Source organism: Actinia tenebrosa, unplaced genomic scaffold (assembly GCF_029948245.1).
Source record: "Actinia tenebrosa isolate PJP-AT-01 unplaced genomic scaffold, QUT_ActTen_1.0 PGA_scaffold17__23_contigs__length_9995812, whole genome shotgun sequence".
In the NCBI taxonomy this organism is placed as follows: Eukaryota; Metazoa; Cnidaria; class Anthozoa; order Actiniaria; family Actiniidae; genus Actinia; species Actinia tenebrosa.
Genome location: NW_028292577.1, coordinates 6,324,046 through 6,345,419, shown reverse-complemented (window position 1 = coordinate 6,345,419; position 21,374 = coordinate 6,324,046). Strand labels below are relative to the sequence as shown.

Here is a 21,374-nt window from a genome sequence, read left to right as displayed (position 1 = left end):
ATCAAAATTTGGGAAAATAACAGCAAAAAACTTACGAATAACAAAACAACTTGAATTTCTTCCACATGAAGTCACTTTTTAATTATTTAGGTCGATTCTTCAGTACTACTAGTCTTATTTTTTTACAACCCTTTACATTTAAGTATTAACGGTTCTAACACGACAAGTCCAACTGATCGTTACAGGTTTCATAGTTTTCTTAATTTTGACCTTGTCTTATTACATCGAGATTCAATGGCAGGCCTTGTGGCACCTAGGACTGTAAACGCAACTCAATCTACATTTCAAAAGGTGGCAACAGTCGCTGGAAGAATTGCAGCTCCCCTGCCGTACTTTGCATCGTTTTTCGGGGAACATTTCAATTCGGTTGTCGTCCTCATAATACTTCGCATACGCATCCACCAAAAGTACAGCGATGATCAAAAACACAATGAACTTCATCGTAAATCAATTTGTTGACGATAAAAGTCATCTCAAGTTTAGAGGATTGATAACACAGTCTTAGATAATAATAATAATAATAATAATAATAATAATAATAATAATAATAATAATAATAATAATAATAATTTTAAATTTTACTAGCATCTCATTTATTAGTCTTTTGAAATTTTTTTAGTACTTTTTTTTTTTTTCAATTTTTTTCTGAATTATTTTAAGTGCACTTTATTTTTCCGAACTACGAATTAAAAGCTAATTTGAACAAGTAGGTTTTCAGTTCAGATTTAAAATTGGTGAGATTAGTAGCATTTTTAATATGTAGTGGCAGTGAATTCCAAAGCTCAGGAGCAGCAACAGAAAAGGAGCGATAAAAATAAATAAAATATATTTATTTATTATATAATTAACGATGAAATATCTATTTTTCTCTATTTCGAAAAATTGATATCTTCACACGTGAAATAACATTGCGATGGCTATTCAAAAATACACGGAAAGAATTGCCTGAAAAAGCCAAAACATACTTCATTGATAATTATATAATGAACAGAATATTACATGGGCGCTTGGAGATACGAAATTTATCTTCTCGTGTTGAAAATCTCTCACTCGTTCGCTGCGCTCACTTGTGAGAGATCTTTTCAACACTCGAAGATAGATTTCGTATCTCCGCGCGCCCATGTAATATCCTCTATATATGAAATAAACGTTTTCTCTCCCGAAATTTGATTCAACAAGCTTAATTAATTTTCAAATGCCAAGCCCCCCACTTTTCAATATGCTCCCGGGTCCCTGCTGGAGTCTGTTCAAGTTTCTGATAAAATCAAGGCTTCAAGCGTAGCAAGGAACATTGGGGTTCTCTTTGACACAAATGTGAATATGGAGCAACACGTTACATCTGTGGCTAAATCAGTGTTCCACCATTTAACGAACATTAGTCGCATAAGAAAATATATTAGTTTCAAGACAGCTGAAATTTTGATGCATGCGTTTGTGACTTCTAGGTCAGATTTTTCTAAATTTTTTTTTTAATGATTTACCTAAGAATTTGCTCCAAAAGCTACAGTCAGTTCAGAACGCTTCAGCTAGAGTTGTTACCTTAACGCGCAAAAGAGAACATGCAATGCCTATTTTAGAGAAACTTCATTAGTTACCGATCGAAGAGCGTGTTATATTTAAGATCTTGTTTCTAATACGTAAGGCGTTAATAATCTCGCTCCATCGTATTTATTTGAATTAGTTGATCCGTATATACCTAGAAGGAATATTCGATCTTCCAATAGCAATCGTATAGTAAGTGTAACATATAAACTTAAAATATATGGATATATAGATTTTTCATGTGCAGCACCATCCCTATGGGATGAGTTGTCGCAGAACATTAGATGCAGTAGTAGTCTTAGTGAATTTAAGCGATTAGCCAGATTAACTTTTAATTGCTAGTTTTTAATAAATATATTTATTTTTAAATAATTACAGAATTGGAAAATATTGTTGACGCGCTCTCGTTTGATGTCACATTTATTCGTTTCGATTTAAGCGGTAGAAAAACTACAAAATTACAAAATGAAGTGTCAGTGAAAAAACTAGAGAAAACTCGAAAAGCAAAGGGAATAAAAGTGAAGGAAAAAGCTACTTTACATCTGTATCCTTACTGTGTTTGCGATGAGTGATAAAATATTCAAGAAAGGGAACTTAACTAGCTATGAATAGGGACGGGCCATAGTTGATGGGGGGGGGGGGGGTGCGTAAATCCCCCAAAAAAATTTCGTGCAACCTCTTCTGCTAGAAGAAAAATATCTAACTGTACGCAAAAAAATAACGTGCAAGGGTTGAGCCAAAAAAAAAAAATATCATCATAGATAGACTAGTAATGACACCATGCAAATAACATTTAATTATAGTTTATTTATAATTTCTTTATACGATAAAGGAATTCTTACTGTTGTTGTTATTGTTCGGAGTTCTGCGTGAAAACCGCACCGTATATGATATATGATATATTTTTATATTATGTGTATTTGTTTATCTTTAGATAGGTGTCCCCAGTTATACCCTACTTTAATGTAAGCTAGATACTTATGACACATAAATAAAGGTTATTATTATTATTATTATTATTATTATTATTATTATTATTACCATAAATACCGTCCTCGCCTGAGACGGAATTATGTTCTATATTATTTTATTTAATTTCATCAGAAATATTCTCGTTATCTTGCTTTTTATAATAAGAAAAAGTTAATGCTTGTTCTGTTGTTCTTTGAGAATAGAATTAGTATACACCTCCTCTGTCTAAATCTTATGAATAAGATTAAATTTGACGTTTTCAGAAGGAAAAAAACAAATTAGTTGTCTAATCTTGTTTTACATACTTTGTTTTTATTGTTCAGAAGAGAGTTAACTATTTACGGCATTTCTTTGTTGGTTTTTGGCTGAGTTTCCGCTTTCTCAGAACGAATCGTGGGCACAGACGTACTTCTCTTTGTATACTTCTTTTTCATCGCGCATGCGCGCTGCCGAAAGGGCATCCTACGTATTCGCGACAGTGACTTGAAAAATTCATCGACTTCTTCTTTCGTCTGCGGTGTTTTCCACTTGTCATCTTTTGACTCAGAGGAGCCATCTTTGAGGCCCTCGTCTTTTGGCAAACACTCGGCTTCTTGTACCCAGTGAAAATCTTCTCCATCAAGCCCGTCATTCTCCTGGTGTAACTCTTTGTATTCACCAGATTTTTGCCAATCCTCTTCGCTGTCTTGTTCGTCAACTGCAGCTCCTCGGTGTAACCTCGGCTTGACTTTTATAACTGGATTAGAATGGCTTTTCGTGAAAGGCCTTGGCTTAGGAAGCCTGGGAGAAGTTGATTTGCCTTTCCTACTGACTCCATCGTTCATCGTAGTATCGTTTAAATCGTTATTATTGGCATCCAAATCAAGGCGTGTCTCAAAATCCCTGAGCGCCCCGTCATGTGATGTCTCAGACGTACTGGAACTACTTTCACAGTTCTCACTGCTGTCTTTATTGTCATTCACAGCACAATTTGACACGTCCGCAAAGCTTCCTACATGACCCCCCACGGACAGTCCAAACATGAATCTTAAGGTGTTGTAGGACGGTGGTGTCTTGAAGAGAAGGTTGCCACGTTGCAGGCTGAGGCTTGTTCTAGCTTCTTGAGCAAGTGTTTCAGACCCATCAACTTGCAACTTATCAAGCTTGCGGTCTAAACTGAAACCCTTGTAATGAGCTCCATCGACTCTTCTACGTACACTTTGAATGATGGATTTGGCCTCACGACGACTTTTCCAGGAGAATCCCTCAAATTTTGTCGGTGAGGGACTGGTACTTGAATCATTTGGACTTGCTACGCTTTCTTCTGATGTGGTTGAATCTAAACAGTCGGTTTTTGTGGCCTTTTGAGTTTCGATTAGAAGGAAATGAATTAGTTAAAGAATATTTTAAGACAGCAAGGGTAAAAAGTGTACACTTTCCTCAACTCTACACAAAACGTTAACCACGCTATGGCTAGTTCTTTTAATCTGCTTTCTCTGCCCACTCCACTCCACTCCACTCCACTCCACTCACCACTCCACTCCACTCCACTCCACTCCACTCCACTCCACTCCACTCCACTCACCACACCACTCCACTCCACTCCACTCCACTCCACTCCACTCCACTCCACTCCACTCCACTCCACTCCACTCCACTCCACTCCACTCCACTCCACTCCACTCCACTCCACTCCACTCCACTCCACTCCACTCCACTCACAACTCCACTCTACTCCACTCCACTCACCACTTCACTCACCACTCCACTCCACTCCACTCCACTCACCACTCCGCTCCACTCCACTTGTTACCAAAAAACACTACACCACTCGACACCAAATAACATCACTCCGCTGCACTCTATCTAATCCACTACACTCTTCTCTACTTCACTCTCTTCCATGACGCCAAGCACAACTTTCAACTCCACTCTGATAGTCCACACCCACATCACACCACATCACCCCACTTTAACGCACCTCTCAAAACAAATCTACTTCATTTTTCTTTAATATTTTGCCTTTCTCTCTTTTCTCTATCCTTCCGCTCCTCTAGTCATTAAGGACTTGTTGTAAGAAACTCACATTTTTCTCTGGCGTCGTCATGTCAGAATCATAATCGCTGGTTGTTTTTTTCCTTTGCATCTTCAGTTCCTCCAGTTCATGTTCCGCACTAGCGATTCGTTCTCGAAGGGATTTCAACTCTGCACAAGCTTTCTCGTATTTCTCTTCAAAGTGTTGAGAGTGTTGAACCTGTTGCGTGACAACCTCCTCACGGTTTTTCAACACTTCGTTGTACCGCTGAATTGCTTCGTCACGTTCTTGACGAGCATCATCACGCTCTAATAAAGCTGCTTTCCTGAAGAATAAGATGACAGAATGAATAATAAAGGATTCGCATGCCAGGATTAAGAATTCACGTAAGAGAGAAGTAACACTCAATTGCAGATCTTCCTTTTCATTAACATGCATTTCTGAGATTTCTTGTCTTAGATCTTCGGACGTTCTTTGTATTTGAGTGCTATATTAGCCTCACAAACAAGACCTATAAAAACATTCACTTCCTTTCCCTTCGCGCGTAGTTTCAGTTTCAATTTTTTATAAATATAGTGCCAAGGAATTCATTTTGAGTCGTTCAGCGAGATTTCAATAGATGATAGTTCCGTGTATTCTACTTAATTCTGTAAATCTATTTTACCTCGATTCTGAAAAGAAATCCCTCTGTTCTCGATATTTTTTCACCGTTTCTTCGAGCTCTTCATTCCAGCCCTTCAAATCTTCAACCCCAATTTTACTCAACGATAGTTGTAACTTGAGTTCTTCGATTTCTTCCTTCAGTTTGCAGCTCTCTGTCGCTCCTGTCACAAAACTTTGCTGCAACTTGAGACAAGAGAAAAAGTATTAAACTACCGATACACATCACAGATCTCACTGCAGCAAAAAACGAGCAGCCTCCTTCGTGCCCACTTTTAAAGCATGCAATTCTTTTACAGTAAATACCGCAAAGAGCATTTGAACTTTCTCCAATATTCAGTGTGCAGACTTGTTTGCGTGAGACTGTTACTGTTGTTATTGCGAGACAGCGTAATGAATGCACCATGTATGCTTTCTCGTGGACAATGCAACAAATTAAAATTAAAAATTAAATTTTGGCGGGAAAATTTTGGCGGGAAAATTCTGTCATTTAAAAAAAACATTACCGCGCGCCTGAAAAGCTTTGCTGACGATCAGGTGACCAAGAAAGCACCAATGATAGGACTTGTAAGTATTGACTAGTTTTACCTGTTTGTATTCCTCCACAATAATGTCATAACGTGCTTTCAATGCTTCTGTCCAATCCTTGAGGTTCTCCAGCTCCGATAACGACTCATCACGCTCAGCCATCATTTGCTCGTTGATCTGTTTAAATTCGCGACATCTTTTTTCAAACTCGCGTTCTTTTTGAAGGTTTCCTCTCTGTGACTTCAATTTGGCACTAAGTTTCATCGATTCGCGCCTTTCATAGTCGTAATCCCTGGAAAGTTCCTGCCATTTAGAAGAGAGCATGTCGTGTTGGGACTTTAGTTCTTCGTATATTCTCTTCGTTTCCTTGATTTCCTCTTCAGTCGCCAATAATTTCATCTGTAGTGCTATTATATAAGTGTTTCTTTCAAAGATTCCCTGTTGTAGAGTACGTAACTGTTGTGCTACAGCTTCGTTGAGTTTGTTAGCGTTATTGTGTGCCTCTACTACTCCTCTCTCTGATTCATTCATCACCTTCTCGAGGATCTCGACTCGTCGGTGTTTGAGGTCGAGGTCGGTGGAAGCTTGGTCCAGCTTCATGCCAAGGTTTTGGTTTTCTTTTATTAGCTGTTGATTACGGAGCGCCAGGTCCTGTAGGTCGTCTATTGTCCTCTTTAGCTGCCCACTTAGAAGTTCCACATCAGGAACGTAGCCACAATTCCCTGGAAATCATTATTGCCAGATTTATTATTTAAATAGCCTGAGAATGAACCTACTGCTAGTAGGGCTGCCTCTTGTTCTTGGTGTCCCCCGGGGAAGGAAAACAATACTATAGACTTGTCCCTAGCACCAGGGTCATCCTACCTTCATGTGAATGTTCACTCATAAGGTAGGGTGACTCTACAGTTAGGTCTACCTCTTGTTCCCTGGGGAAGGAAAATAATAGACTCGACCCTAGCACCAGGGACACCCTATCTTAATGATAAAGGAATCTTGGAGAGGACTGGTAACTAGTAATAGACATTTTGTATGATGCAAGCACCGCAGAAACAGCCAATAAAGATGGTGAATAAATTTAATTTTTCTAGCTGGAAAGGATCATGTGAACTTCTCGTGATAGACGGACAACGGGAGAGGAAGACTAAGAACAGGGTGAAGTCTATTTTCGCTCTCATTTCCGGCCACTTTACAAACTAGTATAGACACAAGAAGTCCACTTCTAGGAGGATGCTATAAAAAATTAAACTTACCGAGAGCGAATCTATCTCGCATGTTTTCCCAGATACGACAGGGATCTGAAAATGAAAGAATAAAGAAAGCTTTTTTAAAGGATAATACGAGCTTTACTAGAATAACACGAGAAAACTTTCCGTGACCTGAAAATCATCGTGCACCAAAGTGATTAGTATCGCAACTTTATTTTTCATTCAATCGTCAATAAAATACTTCCTAAAAAATGGTTCACCTAACTCAACTTCAAATAGACTTATAAATTTCTGACATATGATATAATAATAATAATAATAATAATAATAACAACAACAACAACAACAACAATAATAATAATATATTATTATTATTATTATTATTATTATTATTATTATTATTAGAGTGATTTTCATAAACCCGTGAAACAAATACCATTAGTTAGTGTGTAATAGTGGAATGAGAACAAAAGAACAATGAAATTAGTATAGTTAATAGGACTACATGTCTGTCCAATTTGGAAATAATTGGATGAAAAAAATAAATTCCGAGGACTGACAAAATTGGGAGGGGCTGATAGACCGAGTCCAATTTGGCAGTCGAGGGATTTTTTGAATTCAACTATTTCCAAATTGGACAGACATGTAGTCCTATTGCAGATTAATTATATCATCCCAAACTATACTAGACTGATTCCATAAGTCATAGTTTTCTCTCGAAAGAATGCGAATGGAAACGAGAATAGGAAAGAGAATTTGAAAATAATAGTTCCTTATATGGGATTATAGAGTGATGATACAGTTAATGATATTATTTAATTTAATAGAATTGGTATAAATCGAAGGTAATGAACGTAGAATTCAAACCGAACAATTTTCAATGTGCTAGATTTACTGAGCTAACACCGCATGAGTAGAAGTTCCGGTTTCAGATATTCCATGGCTTGTTATCTTTTAGCTTTGTTCGTACTTGGAATGTCTTGTTTAAGATTATTTTAATAGAATAGAGTGGTGAGATCAAACATGACAAAAGCTTTAATTGAATATGAATATTAATAATAAGTTAAACGTTTGCAACAAAAATGTACAATACGTACTTGCTTTTTCTCCAGTTATGCTCTCATACAATCCAGGATTTAAAAGCTGCAAGACATCAATGAAATAAACGAATGCATCCTTTCCTTTAGACTCGAGGATATCAAGAAACTTGCTAGCCTTTTGTTCTCGAGTTTTCTCTACAAAAACAAGCTCGCAGTCACTAGCGTCGAAAACTCCTTTGCTTCTAAGATAATCAAACAGAGAAGTCCTGTCTAGTTGCAAACGCTGGACGATTTCGTATCGAGATCTTTGCAACACGTCTTTGAAGTCGCCCACGTCGTCCATGTTTGTGGATAGCTTCAGCATTAATTCTACATATTCTAGGCGGGATTATTTTTAATCTATGCATTGTTAAAAGACTCGAAAGTAAATTGTTTTGGTTTTGCATTGTGACTAAAGCGACGTCGAGTATCGGTCTTTTGAATATATATCAAAAGCAAATCACACAGATTACATTCATAAAAATAAATAGCCAAAGTAAAATTTTCCAACAAATACACCTTATTCAATTGATTTTTTTTCTAAGGATAAAATATATTTAAAAAAATGTAAACAAGGATTACGGAATTGAACTCCATAAAAGGTAAAATGAAACTATAACTATAACTATAATCTAAACTTATACTTTCACTTACTATTTTTGAACTACTCGAGTTGCATAGCCTGTCCTCCCTCCCGTTTCTTACTTTTATTTTATTTTTTCCTTTTTCTCTTTATTTTCCCTCCTCATTTTTTCTTTCGTCAGCTGATTTCTTTTGTTCATTAATATACATTTATAGTATCCTGTCTACTGATTTACTGGCAGTTTTGACAGACAGCGGATTATTCGCCACTGATCGATCTGTGTTGATACTCCAACCGATCCAAATAAACAATTACACTGAAAGACAACAGCAACCAATGATTTGAAATCGTTTATTTAGCTCCTAAATGCAATCGCATTGTTCCATCTTTACAAATCTGATAATATTCCTGAAGCTTCATAAAACTAAAGCTAATCAATGACTTAGTAATTTACACTATTATTAATTGAAATACATCAATTCTCTAAGAAATATTCAAAGCCATTCCCAGTGAATAACAATTCCTCTTTCAGTGTATACAAATTACTGCTGAGAAATTCGTCTCGCACAGAGTTGTTAAACTGAAGTGAAAACCCTCCGTCATCTTGAACCCCACAATGCCATGCGGGACAACCTCACCAGTTTTTGTACAAACCTCGTGGGACTAGACAAGAAAATACCGAAACCTTTGCTGTCTACATGACCTTCACGAGCAGGTCACGTGGTCGTGTACCGCAACATTTTCTTATTCTTCTGGCAACCCGATATTTTTTTTGCATTTATTACACTGAAGAAGGCAGCTTGGGCAAAAAAAAGATGTTGAAAAATACCAATGACAATTTTGGCGGGAAATTTCCTCAATCACGTGACCATTTATGCCTAAGGTTTCGTCCCGGTATTGCTTTCAAGTTTATTCATTTAGCTTGCCTATCACTTTTATAGCTTAGTTTGAATCCAGTTTTCTGTAAAGAGGCATCTGAGCGGAATATAACAACGGCAAGTCTTCCTTTCACTTGGAATTCACTCGGGCAGTCCATCATTCCACAATGGCGGGGACCAACCAGGTTACCTAATTCGTCAAAGATGGCGACATGATCCCGTCTGTCACAAGAAAAAATACGGATTCGTTAATTATATTGATATTACTAATAATATTAACAATATATTCTCGCGCGTGGACAGAACTAAATCACTACGAAGTGCAATATTTTTATTTCTATCTTAAGCATTATTAGTTGGTTAATAAACAAAGAAATAACACTCAAGGGGATAGACGTTTCTGAAAGAGTGAACTTTGGTGCATTGTGGTACATTTCCCCCAATCATATTAAATGAAGTGATCTTTTGTACTCAAGCTAGACCACAATGCATCACGTTGATCGAGCACAGAAAAGGCCTATCTGGCAAGTGGATGAAAGCCGTCTTATTTCAGTCTCCGTTTTTTCAAGTTTCTGTTATCGTGGGCACATCCTCTTGAGAGTAATCATAACCTATCTATTATAGCAGGAAATGCAGAGATTTGGTCATTTTTCTTCACCATTCACTTTAATCTAAATTGGAGTCCCTGTGGTTTAGTCAGCTGATACAACGGCAATACTCTCGAAGTAGCCTTGAATTATCCCTTGCGGTAATGTTTTAAAGGAAGCCATCACGATATGTGTAGACACTATTGCTTACCTACAGTCTTGTTCATCTTCCAGGTCAAAGTGATGAAACGTAACATTGATGGCTGCGTAGTCCTGGGGAAGACGGATGGTCCATTTACAATGAGAGTTTGCAGGATATGCACTTGGGAAATTCGGTGATTGGAATGTACCGACAGAATTATTCAGAACACCTCCACAGACTGGTAAAAAATACACAAAATAATAATAACAGGTTAGTATTTTTTTTAGTTTTAAGTAAGGTTTCGTAGATTTAAAGATAGAAAGATACAGAAGGGAATTAAGGAAAACAACAACAAACCTGTAACTTCAACAAAATCTTTCGATAGTAAACTAGAATCCACATATTAACTAACTATTCACGGCTCCGTATAGGTCATGACGTCACGTTGACATGACAACGATTTGTAAAAAAGAGGCAAAGTGCAACTTTCCTCAGTGTCATACGAAAATGCAAAAAGGATTCATGGTTCTTCCGTTTAACTAATTAACTATACGTTAATATGTTATGTCATATATAAGCATGATCAACTTACTAAAGCCATTTCCATTGTCTTCTGCGCCTTCTAATGACCATTCCTTCGAAAGAGCGTCTCCTTCTGTCGTACCGGAGTAGAAGGTAGTGAAAGTGGTAACTCTTGTAGATGTCTTGACCGTCTGTAAAGAAGGCTTCATCATCGTCCATGTACTGGTTGATGTACTGCTCTTGATTGTTGCTTGTTTTTTCGAACCAGAAAGAAATCGTGCTAAAGTACCCGTGATTTGAGATCCATTTCTTGTTTGGTTGCTCTCACCCACGCTTGTTGGGGACGTTCCTGATAGATCTGAAGTTTTTAAGGGATTTTCTTTCTCTTGTGTAGAGTTCTGGTTTGACACACGGTCTGTTATCGTGGAGCCATTAATTCCTTTAGCTGGAGCGGTTGTCAAAGCGACACGGCCAGCGGTCGTTTTAATAGTAGCTGGTCGGGATATAGAGGGTGTTGGGAATAAGGTAGCGTTTTTTCCACTGACTTTTCTCGAGTCATTGCAAGAGATGGGCTGGAGTCGAATGAGATGCCTGTACGGCTGATGATGATGTCGGGTCTTCACGATACATTCATAATCACCCTCGTCGACACTGCGAATACGTTTGATCAAAAGTGAGCCATTGAGCCCCAGTTCTATGCTTTTACCAGCCGCGCCATGGAGCCTTGAAGTATTACGCGCCAAATTCTTCCCGAAGACCGTCCCATTTGAAGTTTCTCTCAGTTTGATATGGAACAGTTGTTGGAGGTGTTTTGAGCTCCCTATGGTCCGTGCGTGCCATTTTACTGATCTAACATGTGAGATGTTTGCTGATCTGAGAAAGGGACAGACCAGTTCAGCTTGATGACCAATACAGACGTTAACTGTTGATGGCATACCTGTAAAAGCAAAGCAAAAGGAATATTGGTTGCAATTAATCTCAAGAGTATGAAACAACAACATGGCCGGCATACATGGCTCATGTTGATGAATATCTTGTGTTAAATTTATCCAATATGAAAATGTTTTTTGATTGATGGGATTCTTCCTCCCTCCCTCCCTCCCTCCCTTCCTTCTTTCTTTTGTCCTTTCATTCCTTTCTTTCTTTCTTTCTTTCTTTCTTTCTTTCTTTCTTTCTTTCTTTCTTTCTTTCTTTCTTTCTTTCTTTCTTTCTTTCTTTCTTTCTTTCTTTCTCTCATTCTTTCTTTCTTTTCTTTTTTTCTTTCTTTCTTTCTTTCTTTTTTTCCTTTCCTTTGTTTTTTTTGTGCGTTTTCATTTTCGTATTTTTATTTTGCACCAACCTCAAAAAGAAAATAAGCAAATAACATTGACCCCCTGCCCCGTTTTCTTTCCTAGGCACATTCAGAATGGAATCCGAATTCAGACATGATATAGCCCTATAGCATAATAAATCAGAAGGTCCTTTTCCTTACCATTTTCACTTTTCCTTTTCAAGATACCACACTTGATATTCTTTAGCACAATCACGTGCATTTCACGTGGACTGTCAACATTCTTGGACACTTCACATCTGTACATCACTTGACCTTCGTCTCTCACACGGCTTTGCAGGGATAGAGACCCATTCTCGTTCATTCTAAAGCCATCACCACTCTTGACAGTCGTTCCATCAGAATCCACGACTGGTGACCAAGAGGTGTCACTGTTTGAGCTGCTTGTGTTCTTCACGTGCCATGTGACTTGTTTCAGTTTTCTCGGGTTTGTTCTGCGTATTGCGTCGCAATTGAGAACAACGTCTTCTTCTATGCAGACTTCACGTTTGATCACAGTGACTTTACCTGAAATAATTCGAAATATTGAAATAACCAAGTTAATAATAGTATGAATCAAGTGAAGGATGAATCCTTTTATTGCACTAGGATTGCATGTCCTTTTAAAGGGAACGTGGCGCAAGGTTGTAAGGTGTAAGATTAAGTTTTGAGAGAGTTTCGAAAGCCACCCCCGTCATAGTAAAAAATTTGTTGATCTCATTGAAAAACAATATTGGGAGAGGGAATTAAGACGAGCATTAGGAATATATTGTTTTCAGAAGCCATTGACTATAGCACAAAATTTCTCAATTCCGTTAAAAATTATATTGTCACGTGAGTTTCGTGAGGGGGGAGGGGGATGTGGTGAGGGGAAGGGAGGGGGGCACTCACCGGTGCACGTGACATTCAGCTTGACCAGGTAATGCTTCGAGCTTCCATCGACTCCCACCTTACACAAGTACGATCGTTCATCATCAGGCGTCAAAGACGCGATCATCATTGATCCGTTTGGATGGAGAGTCAGCCTGTTCTGGTACCGTGTCCGGTTCGAGGAGACGACACTTCTGTTTCCATCTCCATCAATAGCTGCGAGCTTCTTCCATCGGGTCTCTCTATACTTCCACTCCAGCTCAACCTTGTCAGAAGACTCACTCTTTGCTGTCTGGAATAGAGGGCAGTTTAACATGACGTTGTTGTTGTGGCAACCAGTTATGTGGTCAGTGTCGATGGTGCTAGTCGCCATGACCACGGCTGGATGTAAGAGAAAAACTATAGATTAGTATGTTTAATAAGTCTGTTGACATGAAAATGTAAGTTGGTGATGTCACACTCTTAAGAAAGAAAGACTGAAAGAACGAAATAACAAAATAATGATTAAAATAAAGAAGGAAGGAAGGAAGGAAGGAAGGAAAGAAAGAAAGAAAAGGAATCAAAAAGGAAAGAAAAAAGAGTGGAAGCAATCAAAGGCAAAAGTCACGTCAGTTTATTCAACATTCTCACCACGAACCCGGGTTTCTTTTCCCAAGACGTTAGACTTCATTATTTATCCATCAAATTGTATTTATTAGTATTTCTCATAGTATTTATCCATCGTATTCAAAGACATATTTGGAGGCCGTAATAAAGTTCTACATTTCTTAGAAAGAGTATCTCAACAGGAATGAGATTGCAACTCAAACTGTTTGTCTTTCTCGGTAAATCCGGACGTAGCACGCCATGGATTAGAGTCAATGAGGTCACGACAGCTGTTGTCTGGTCAAACAGCGTGACATCGTAACATACGGACAGAAAACAAAATATTCAATAAAAACAAGAGAAATACGCGTAGAAAAAATGCTATAAAATTGATTTTAAAATGTAGACATTTATAAAAGAGTTGTATTGAGCCATTGCAAGGAAATTGTGAGCAAGCTATCATAACATTGGCTTGAATTGACATTTTAGTATGGAGTTTTATTGCTGGTATGAATGTCAACAAAACGAATTTATTCAAGTAACTCGTGCACCCACGTGTCGTATGCCAGTCATTTCTATGAAGTACGCACAATATGAGATCTACCATGTTTATATCACAGAATAAATAACTATTGCTAGTTTGCGGAATATTTTGTGTTTGGCCATCAAAATTCTTTACTAAATGTTTTGAAAATTTTGTTTCACCTCTGTATTAATGGCTAAAAACAACTGATACTCTTTTAAAATTTGTTTTAACCTGTTTTGCAAGAATTGACACTGTATCTAAATTTTTTTTTTTTTTTTGATATAGCAAAATATCGAATTTCGGCGGGAGATACGGTTAGCACTAAAATATGACTGCAGCATTCTAAAGTCGACGTGGGAAATTTTGAAAAAAGATGTAGCGAAAAGCCTATTCCTTTTGATAATTAAGACATCGTATAAAGAATACTGTCATGAAAAGTATGATTTCATCAACACATTCAAAGATGTCCTCTCCAAAGTGTTTTGTAATGCATGTTTAAACTGAGTAATATTAGCTTCCAATCATAATTTTTGAACCGTTACCTTGTACAAAGAAAAAGCAGGCAGATGCTTGTAAAGCCAAAGCTGGACGACCTTCCATAGTGAACATCGTTATATAGAACTCTGGTTGGAAAAAGAGCACTTTTCTTGTCACTTAAATTCTTCAACGTAACGTAAACTGAAGTCTAGTAATATTTTGGATCGTATTCCTTTTCTCTTTGCTTTGCTCAACTTGTACTGATGGAATTTCAACCTTATCTTCATCTTATATAGAATCTCAATAACGAATTTTAAAATAGCTTATTATGATAAGGATTGTACTTCATAAGAAATCAGGGAAAACCCCGGGAGATTATCATAAAAAGGGTGTAACGCTATCGAAGTTACACCATCGTTTCAGGCAAAAACAAAAGCCCGCGTTGGATAAAATTAGATTTTTCGCTTTCTGGATCACGAAGAGGCATTATTATCAAGGGTGACTGCATGGCTTCCGGTTTGTGTAGGCGACAACAAATCAAGGCCGTATTTCTGGTGTAAATTATAATTCTTAGAAACAACACACTTCTTTTTATTTAAATCCATACTGTCTGTTCAAGGTCAGGATAAGAACCTGGAAAAGCGACTATTTTTCGTGGAAATTCCACGTGCGCTTGGAACAATTATAAGCTTAGTGAGACAACTTAGTTTTAGCTTTTTTTAGTAAGAAAATGGATTTCATCTATGGCAAAGCGTAGAATTATAGCTAAAAAAGAAATAGGTAGGTCAGGTAATTTTGTTCAACTCGAAAACAAAACAATCTTAGAGGCGTAGCAAGAAACCTTTCGCTGAAAAAACCCTTACTGAAAAAAGCTCCGAATATGGGGAAATCTATGCCAATGCGACATGCAATAGCTCATTAATTCTTTGCCATATACAGAATTATCAAAAAATTACCATATATATCGAAAACTGAAATACAGTCAATCTTATTTTTATTTTTGCTCTGACAAAAATGAATACTGATCTTACTTGAGTTCTGTCATGAAAATGAAAAATTGTTTGAAGGAAAACCCCTTTAGTGTTGACACAACAATCAAATCAAAAATATGTTATTGATATTGAATTTTCCCTACTCATCGAACCCCTGTAACACTGAGAAGGCTGTAGTTTGATTTTTGCACGAACATTCCCGCCTTCCTAGAAATGTTATTCCATGCCTGAACTATAAAATAACTGCTGCCAACAACCAACTTGGATAAATCCTACGACAGCGGTACTTCCGATTTGCTCAATTTGCACAGACCATAGCTTCAGTGCACTGACAGCAACATCCTCAGTTCTGTCAGTTTGGAGGCTAAGGCTAATTGAATAATTAATCAATAACATCATGTCTCTTTAGTTCTTCCTGAGCTAGCCCACACATTCGCGTGCCTGAAATTTGAACTTCTCTATCATCCTGGTGAAATGTTGCGGTTATTTGCTACAATTTTTGACTTCCTTTTTTTCCTAATGTTAGATTTTTTATGTCTGAACGCCAAAAATGTTATTTTCTTCTTGGAACTAAGCTAATCTCCAACTTCTCGAAAAGATAATTCTTTACGTGCCTGAAATTTGAACTTATTGATCATCCTGGTGAAATGTTGCGGATATTTGCTTCAATTTTTGACTTCCCTTTTTTCCGGAAGTTAGATTTTTTATGTCGGACGCCAAAAATTTTATTTTCTACTTGGAACTAAGCTAATCTCCAACTTCTCAAAAATATTATTCTTTGTTTGAGACTAATCAATAAATGATTATATTTTTACTCCGTCAAAGAAATAGGGAAGAACATGCATGTGGCCTGAAATGCGAACAGAAAACATTGCTCCAAAGATGAATTACTGTAAAAAGATTGGCTCGTCGCTTGCCATCTTAATTTTAGATTACTGACGGCTTTGCTTATAGTATGACGTTATTTCATTTCGTTATTGAATAACAGGTTTGCGTTTATAAATAAACTGAAGGTCCGAAGTATCTCTTGTCCCAAGGGGGGAGGGGGCAGAATGTCATAGACTATGTACCCTCCCCCCTCAAACCAAGGCACACACACAATGACATTTTTGGTGTGAACAGCAAAAACAAAAACAAAAAACAATTCAATCTAATTTTTATAATTTTATTAAATTTTAAAACTGTTACGTTTATCGTTACTTACAAATGTATTGATAACTATTAATAATAATAAATACTTATCACTGATCTTTAGTACGTTTGCATGGCAAATATGATCCGATTTTTGATTATATGTTCCTTCATTTATCTCGAAATCTGTAAACTAGTTACTAATATAATACTAATAAATTATTAATGCTTTCTACTTCTTAAATATAAAGTATTAGAATTGTTAGAAATAGTCTTCGTGATCCAAATATTCTTCAAAAACAGTAATGCTTATCGTTCGTAATTTGTTATTTTAGAGATTACGGTTGCTGACATTCAGCGCTCCCTTGTATCTCGCTAGGAATCCTGACTTGTTGACAGAGCTGTCAGACTCGAACACAATGACTGCGATTCTCCCCCTGACTTGGACTTCAAGCGGTGAGTTGTGAGTCCCACAACTGCGGCAGCCGATCTGGTTGTGTAACTCATCGTAGATTGCAATGTAGTCGTGTCTATGGCGGGAAAACAACCATACCGTCTTTCAATAAACAAGGTAATGTATCGAGAGGTTAAATACCGTATAATAAGCGTCGAGGGTTGGGTTTCATATGCGGCGTTAATTTGAGGGCACATTTACTACATTTTTACTAAATTCATACTGCGTAACCAATGATTTTATACAAAGTGAATACAAACGTTTAAAAAATACCATTTTTTTGTATGGATAAATGCGGCGGTTATTAATAATTTTGGTCTTGGGTGCGGCGCTTATTTGAGGGCGGTGTTTAATCGGGCGCGGTGCCTAAACGAGTGAATACGGTACTTTTTGCACTTGCCTTCCACCTCTGGGGTCTCGGGTTTGATTCCTGGACTCGGCATCCAGTCACATGTGAGTGAAATTTGTTGCGGTCTCTCCCTTGATTCGAGGGTTTTTCTCCGGGTTCTCCGGTTTGGCTTCCCTCCGGAAAAACCTTATTCATATTCGATCTGTGAATTAGCTACTTACTACTTACTTACTTACTAGCTACTTACCGACATTTTTCTTCTCCTTCCAAGTTGACCTGGTTCAGAGTAATATTGATGGCAGCGTAGTCCTGGGGAAGACTGATGGTCCATTCACAATGAGAGTTTGCAGGATATGTACTTGGGAAATTCGGTGATTGGAATGTACCGACAGAATTGTTCAGAACACCTCCACAGACTGGGGAAAACACCATAATAACCATAAAAGGTTAGTATATTTTGTAGATTAAAAAAAGGAGGGCACAGAATGGAAGGGGAAAAAACAACAACACAACAGCCCGGTTGTACAAAGCCTGGATAGCGCTATCCGACAAAAAATTCTTATCCAGTCGATGCTGTTGTCCAATAAATTTATCCACTGGATAAGATTTGTCCGTTGGATAGCGCTATCCAGGCTTTGTACAACCGGGCCATAACATATTGCTGTTTTTTAAACCAACAGACCTTTCTAGTTTAACTGAAAAAAATGTTTTCCCATTTAAGTCCACGCGTCATGATTCTAATTTATCTAGAAAGGGCCTAGATGAAAATTATTTTTATATTTATTTTTTATGCTTACCCATGGCGGTCACACTCGGAGAAACAGCTTCTGTAGAGACACTAGGTGTTGGAGCATTGCTCATGACAACACCAGTGCTCTGGATTGTTTTTGCTGTCGTCGTCATGGTAATACGCCCCTGGGTTGTTTTCACATTACCTGCAAAACGATGAAACACCATGAACACACAGGCGTCGAAGGTGCAAGAGGTGGAGAGATTAGCACGCGCGTTTTAGCTAAAATTCCCGCCAATTCCACAGTGATTGTCACTAGTATTCGCATCGTGAAGACGATATAACCGTCCCTCAAACCTCATTTGCCCCCATCCGTCTCCCTTCTACACCAAACAGTTCGTTCCGCTCGTGGTTTAGGAATCGCTTGGTAGGATTTACTTAAACTACAATAACCTTTTTTTCATTACCTCCAGTTTTGTGGCACTTCGAGTTATTCAGCCCAACTTCATGAATTTCCCTTCGTCTTCCTTTGCCAATTTTATGCACAAAACATTTGTAGGTGTCTTTTCCTATGGCTCTTCCTCGTGGCAGCACTAACGAGCCGTTTCCATGGAGCAGGACCCCTTCTTCGTTGATCCTTACACGTGTACTGCTCAAACTTGCCACTAGTTTCAACATCCCTGACGTCTCCTTGAGCCATCTGAGTTCCTTGAATACCCTCGGGTTGGTTCTGTGTTTGGCAGGACAATCAAGAACAACTTCATCTTCTACACAGACATCTTGACTAAAGTTGGAAACTTCACCTACGACAGTGTTTAAATTTAAATGGAAAATGGACAAAAATCAATTTTATGAGAAACAAACTAGGATAACATTTTGAGACCGCTTGATTAAGAGTCTTATCAAAGATTGAACCTAATATCAAGGGTACTGTAAACAAAGAGTTAAGGTAAATGGAATGACGATGCGCGCAGCTGTATGTCAGTCTAGCTTCAAATGTTTGTGTGTGTGTGTTTTTTTTGTTTTGTTTTGCTTTGTTTTGATTTGATTTGTTTTGCTTTGTTTTGTTTTGTTTTTTGTTTTGTTTTGTTTTGTTTATGTTTTGTTTTTGTCGTTGTTGTTGTTGTTTTTGAAACTTCAGACTATATAACATAACAAGGGACACTCTTTTGAAATTTTGAAGAGGGTTCATGGAGTTATCACCACTAGCAGGCGGAGCTGTTATAGGGGACGAGAGGGGACTGAGCTCGAATGAGGCAACTACCGGAACTATTCTAGTCCAAAGAGGAATTCGAAGTTCATTCTTTATCGATCAAAATGTGTCTACTTCTAGTTTTCTTACCATTACACTTGACTTGAAGGCTTATGATGCAACGTTGTGGTATTGGATTGGTTTTTGTACGGACGTGGTATTCATACGACGTCTCCGCGTCCTCAGGCACCAAGGACTTGACCTCCAGAGATCCATTAGGATACACGGTGAGTCTTCCATCCAGTACCGTATTCTTTGTGTAGTATATGATCTTTCCATTTGCCGTCATATATGCCATGGTCTTAGAAGAACGAGTAGTTCTGTTCCTGACTCTCCAATACAATGAGATAAGATTTGATTGATCTGCAGGAAAGTGAGGGCATTTTATAATAACATCGCTGTTATTACAACCTGACTGAGTCATTTTACATGGTTTTCTTGCCCCTACGACGGTACCTGCCATGAAACAAGATATAAAACTTAATCAAACGCAATTTCTTTGCATTATTAAACTCTATCGGCATCCCGAAACGCTGGGTGCCAAGGGTGACAAAAACGGAAGGCTAGAACTAATTTGCTTCCGCCGGAAGTTAACCCCAGGGGAGGAATTTAATAGAATTATCTCTAGACTCGAACAAAGCAGAGTTGACAGAGTCGGTAGAGGGCTATTTTCTGGCTAGAAATGTTTTTGTTTATCCACGAATTGACTGAAGACGCCGTTCAGAAGAAACAGAACGAACGTGACTAAACTGAAGGTCTTATAACTATATAGCCTTACACCCAAGTTGGTTTGAATCTTAAAAAGTATTTCCTTGGGGTGCAAATCCTACCCGAAGCGCTACAAATTAGCGAATCAGGACCTAGGGCTAAGGAAGCATCAATGTTTACGTATTTGATAACTGAACCTCGAGCATACTTCATCCGACTTTGTCTTGCATGTGACTCAAGTCTTAGGTGTTAGTTCTTGGGGGAAATCCCAGCTTTCCTAGTGGAATTCGATAGCTCTGTCATGTAAGTAATTTTAATACCCACAAAACACAGTTTGGTGTACATCGCCAAACAATGAAATATCCGACTGTTAGGGCGATTCTCTTTGCGAGAAAACCCAGTCTTAGCTTTATATGAAAATAAGACATCATTGAAAGACTCGGATAGTAGCACTGCAGAGATGTGTGATGTGAGATGCAAGAAATAAAGTCCAGTCTTGGTGAGAGAATATAGAAACCGTCACACGTGCTTATGAATGGCAGTGACTAGAGTTATAACAAGACAAATAACCTCGAAAATCAAAATGAATTAAAACTTTACACCTTAAAAACAAAACATTTTTTGGTACCTGTAACAATAAGAAGGCACGCCAACGCCTGTAGAATAGAAGTTGTAGCAAAAACTTGAATCGGCATGGCGTACTGTAGAGAATGAGTAGAGATTCAGTTCGTAAAAATAGAATAGAAATAGAAGAGACCTCGTCTTTTGGTTTTGTTCCTTCTCTTGGTTAATTCTCAGTTGAATTGTCTTGTAATCGCCGGTTGGTGTTGTTTATATAGACAGCAGCTTTGCAAAGTGTGTATATGTTCTTGATGAATTGCCAGGAAATACCCCCGCAATGATGTCATCTTTAAATCAGATATCAATTACCTTTAACACGAGGGAAATTTTCTCCTTGTAACTTAGATATAATAAGATTGCTCATCTTTTGGTTTCAAAAGCTTGAAACAAAACGGAAATGGCTACTACTTAGTACGAAATCCACAGGGAGCCCATTTAATAATTGTCTTGGCTAAATCTACTATATAGACGTTGAAAAAAATATATTCCAAGTCCATGATTTTGTACAAATACAGACACGTCCTTTTTGGTAGGCAAGAATATTTTGTTTATCATTTTAGAATTTTAATGATTTAAGTAAATAAGTTTTTGTTGCTGATACTGGGTTACCTGTGGTAATACCAATCTCATTATGACGAACAATGTGTTATTGTCTTAT

General features: G+C 37.7%; 3 protein-coding genes and 1 long non-coding RNA gene across 4 annotated transcripts; 1 reads left to right on the top strand and 3 right to left on the bottom strand.

The window, feature by feature from the left end:
• Positions 1-2,329: 2,329 nt before the first annotated feature.
• On the bottom strand, positions 2,330-8,315 carry LOC116291165 (uncharacterized). The gene is made up of 6 exons (XM_031698292.2): positions 8,019-8,315; positions 6,967-7,011; positions 5,777-6,438; positions 5,193-5,374; positions 4,580-4,853; positions 2,330-3,854 (listed from the first exon to the last, which is right to left on the bottom strand). Exons 1-6 carry the CDS (start codon positions 8,302-8,304, stop codon positions 2,853-2,855), a joined length of 2,451 nt encoding a protein of 816 aa, XP_031554152.2. The 5' UTR covers positions 8,305-8,315; the 3' UTR covers positions 2,330-2,852.
• Positions 8,316-8,920: 605 nt separating this feature from the next.
• LOC116291235 (uncharacterized) lies at positions 8,921-14,755 on the bottom strand. The gene is made up of 6 exons (XM_031698375.2): positions 14,545-14,755; positions 12,913-13,272; positions 12,184-12,549; positions 10,783-11,649; positions 10,260-10,428; positions 8,921-9,683 (listed from the first exon to the last, which is right to left on the bottom strand). The coding sequence occupies exons 1-6, from the start codon at positions 14,609-14,611 to the stop codon at positions 9,497-9,499; spliced, it is 2,016 nt and encodes a 671-aa protein (XP_031554235.1). The 5' UTR covers positions 14,612-14,755; the 3' UTR covers positions 8,921-9,496.
• LOC148910359 (uncharacterized) lies at positions 10,324-17,800 on the top strand. The gene is made up of 3 exons (XR_016120093.1): positions 10,324-10,460; positions 16,982-17,173; positions 17,677-17,800. It is a non-coding gene; the product is annotated as an uncharacterized LOC148910359 (long non-coding RNA).
• Positions 16,616-21,003, bottom strand: LOC116291239 (uncharacterized). Its single transcript, XM_031698381.2, has 6 exons — positions 20,724-21,003; positions 19,478-19,843; positions 18,603-18,938; positions 18,203-18,340; positions 17,653-17,821; positions 16,616-17,132 (listed from the first exon to the last, which is right to left on the bottom strand). Exons 1-6 carry the CDS (start codon positions 20,788-20,790, stop codon positions 16,934-16,936), a joined length of 1,275 nt encoding a protein of 424 aa, XP_031554241.1. The 5' UTR covers positions 20,791-21,003; the 3' UTR covers positions 16,616-16,933.
• Positions 21,004-21,374: the final 371 nt, after the last annotated feature.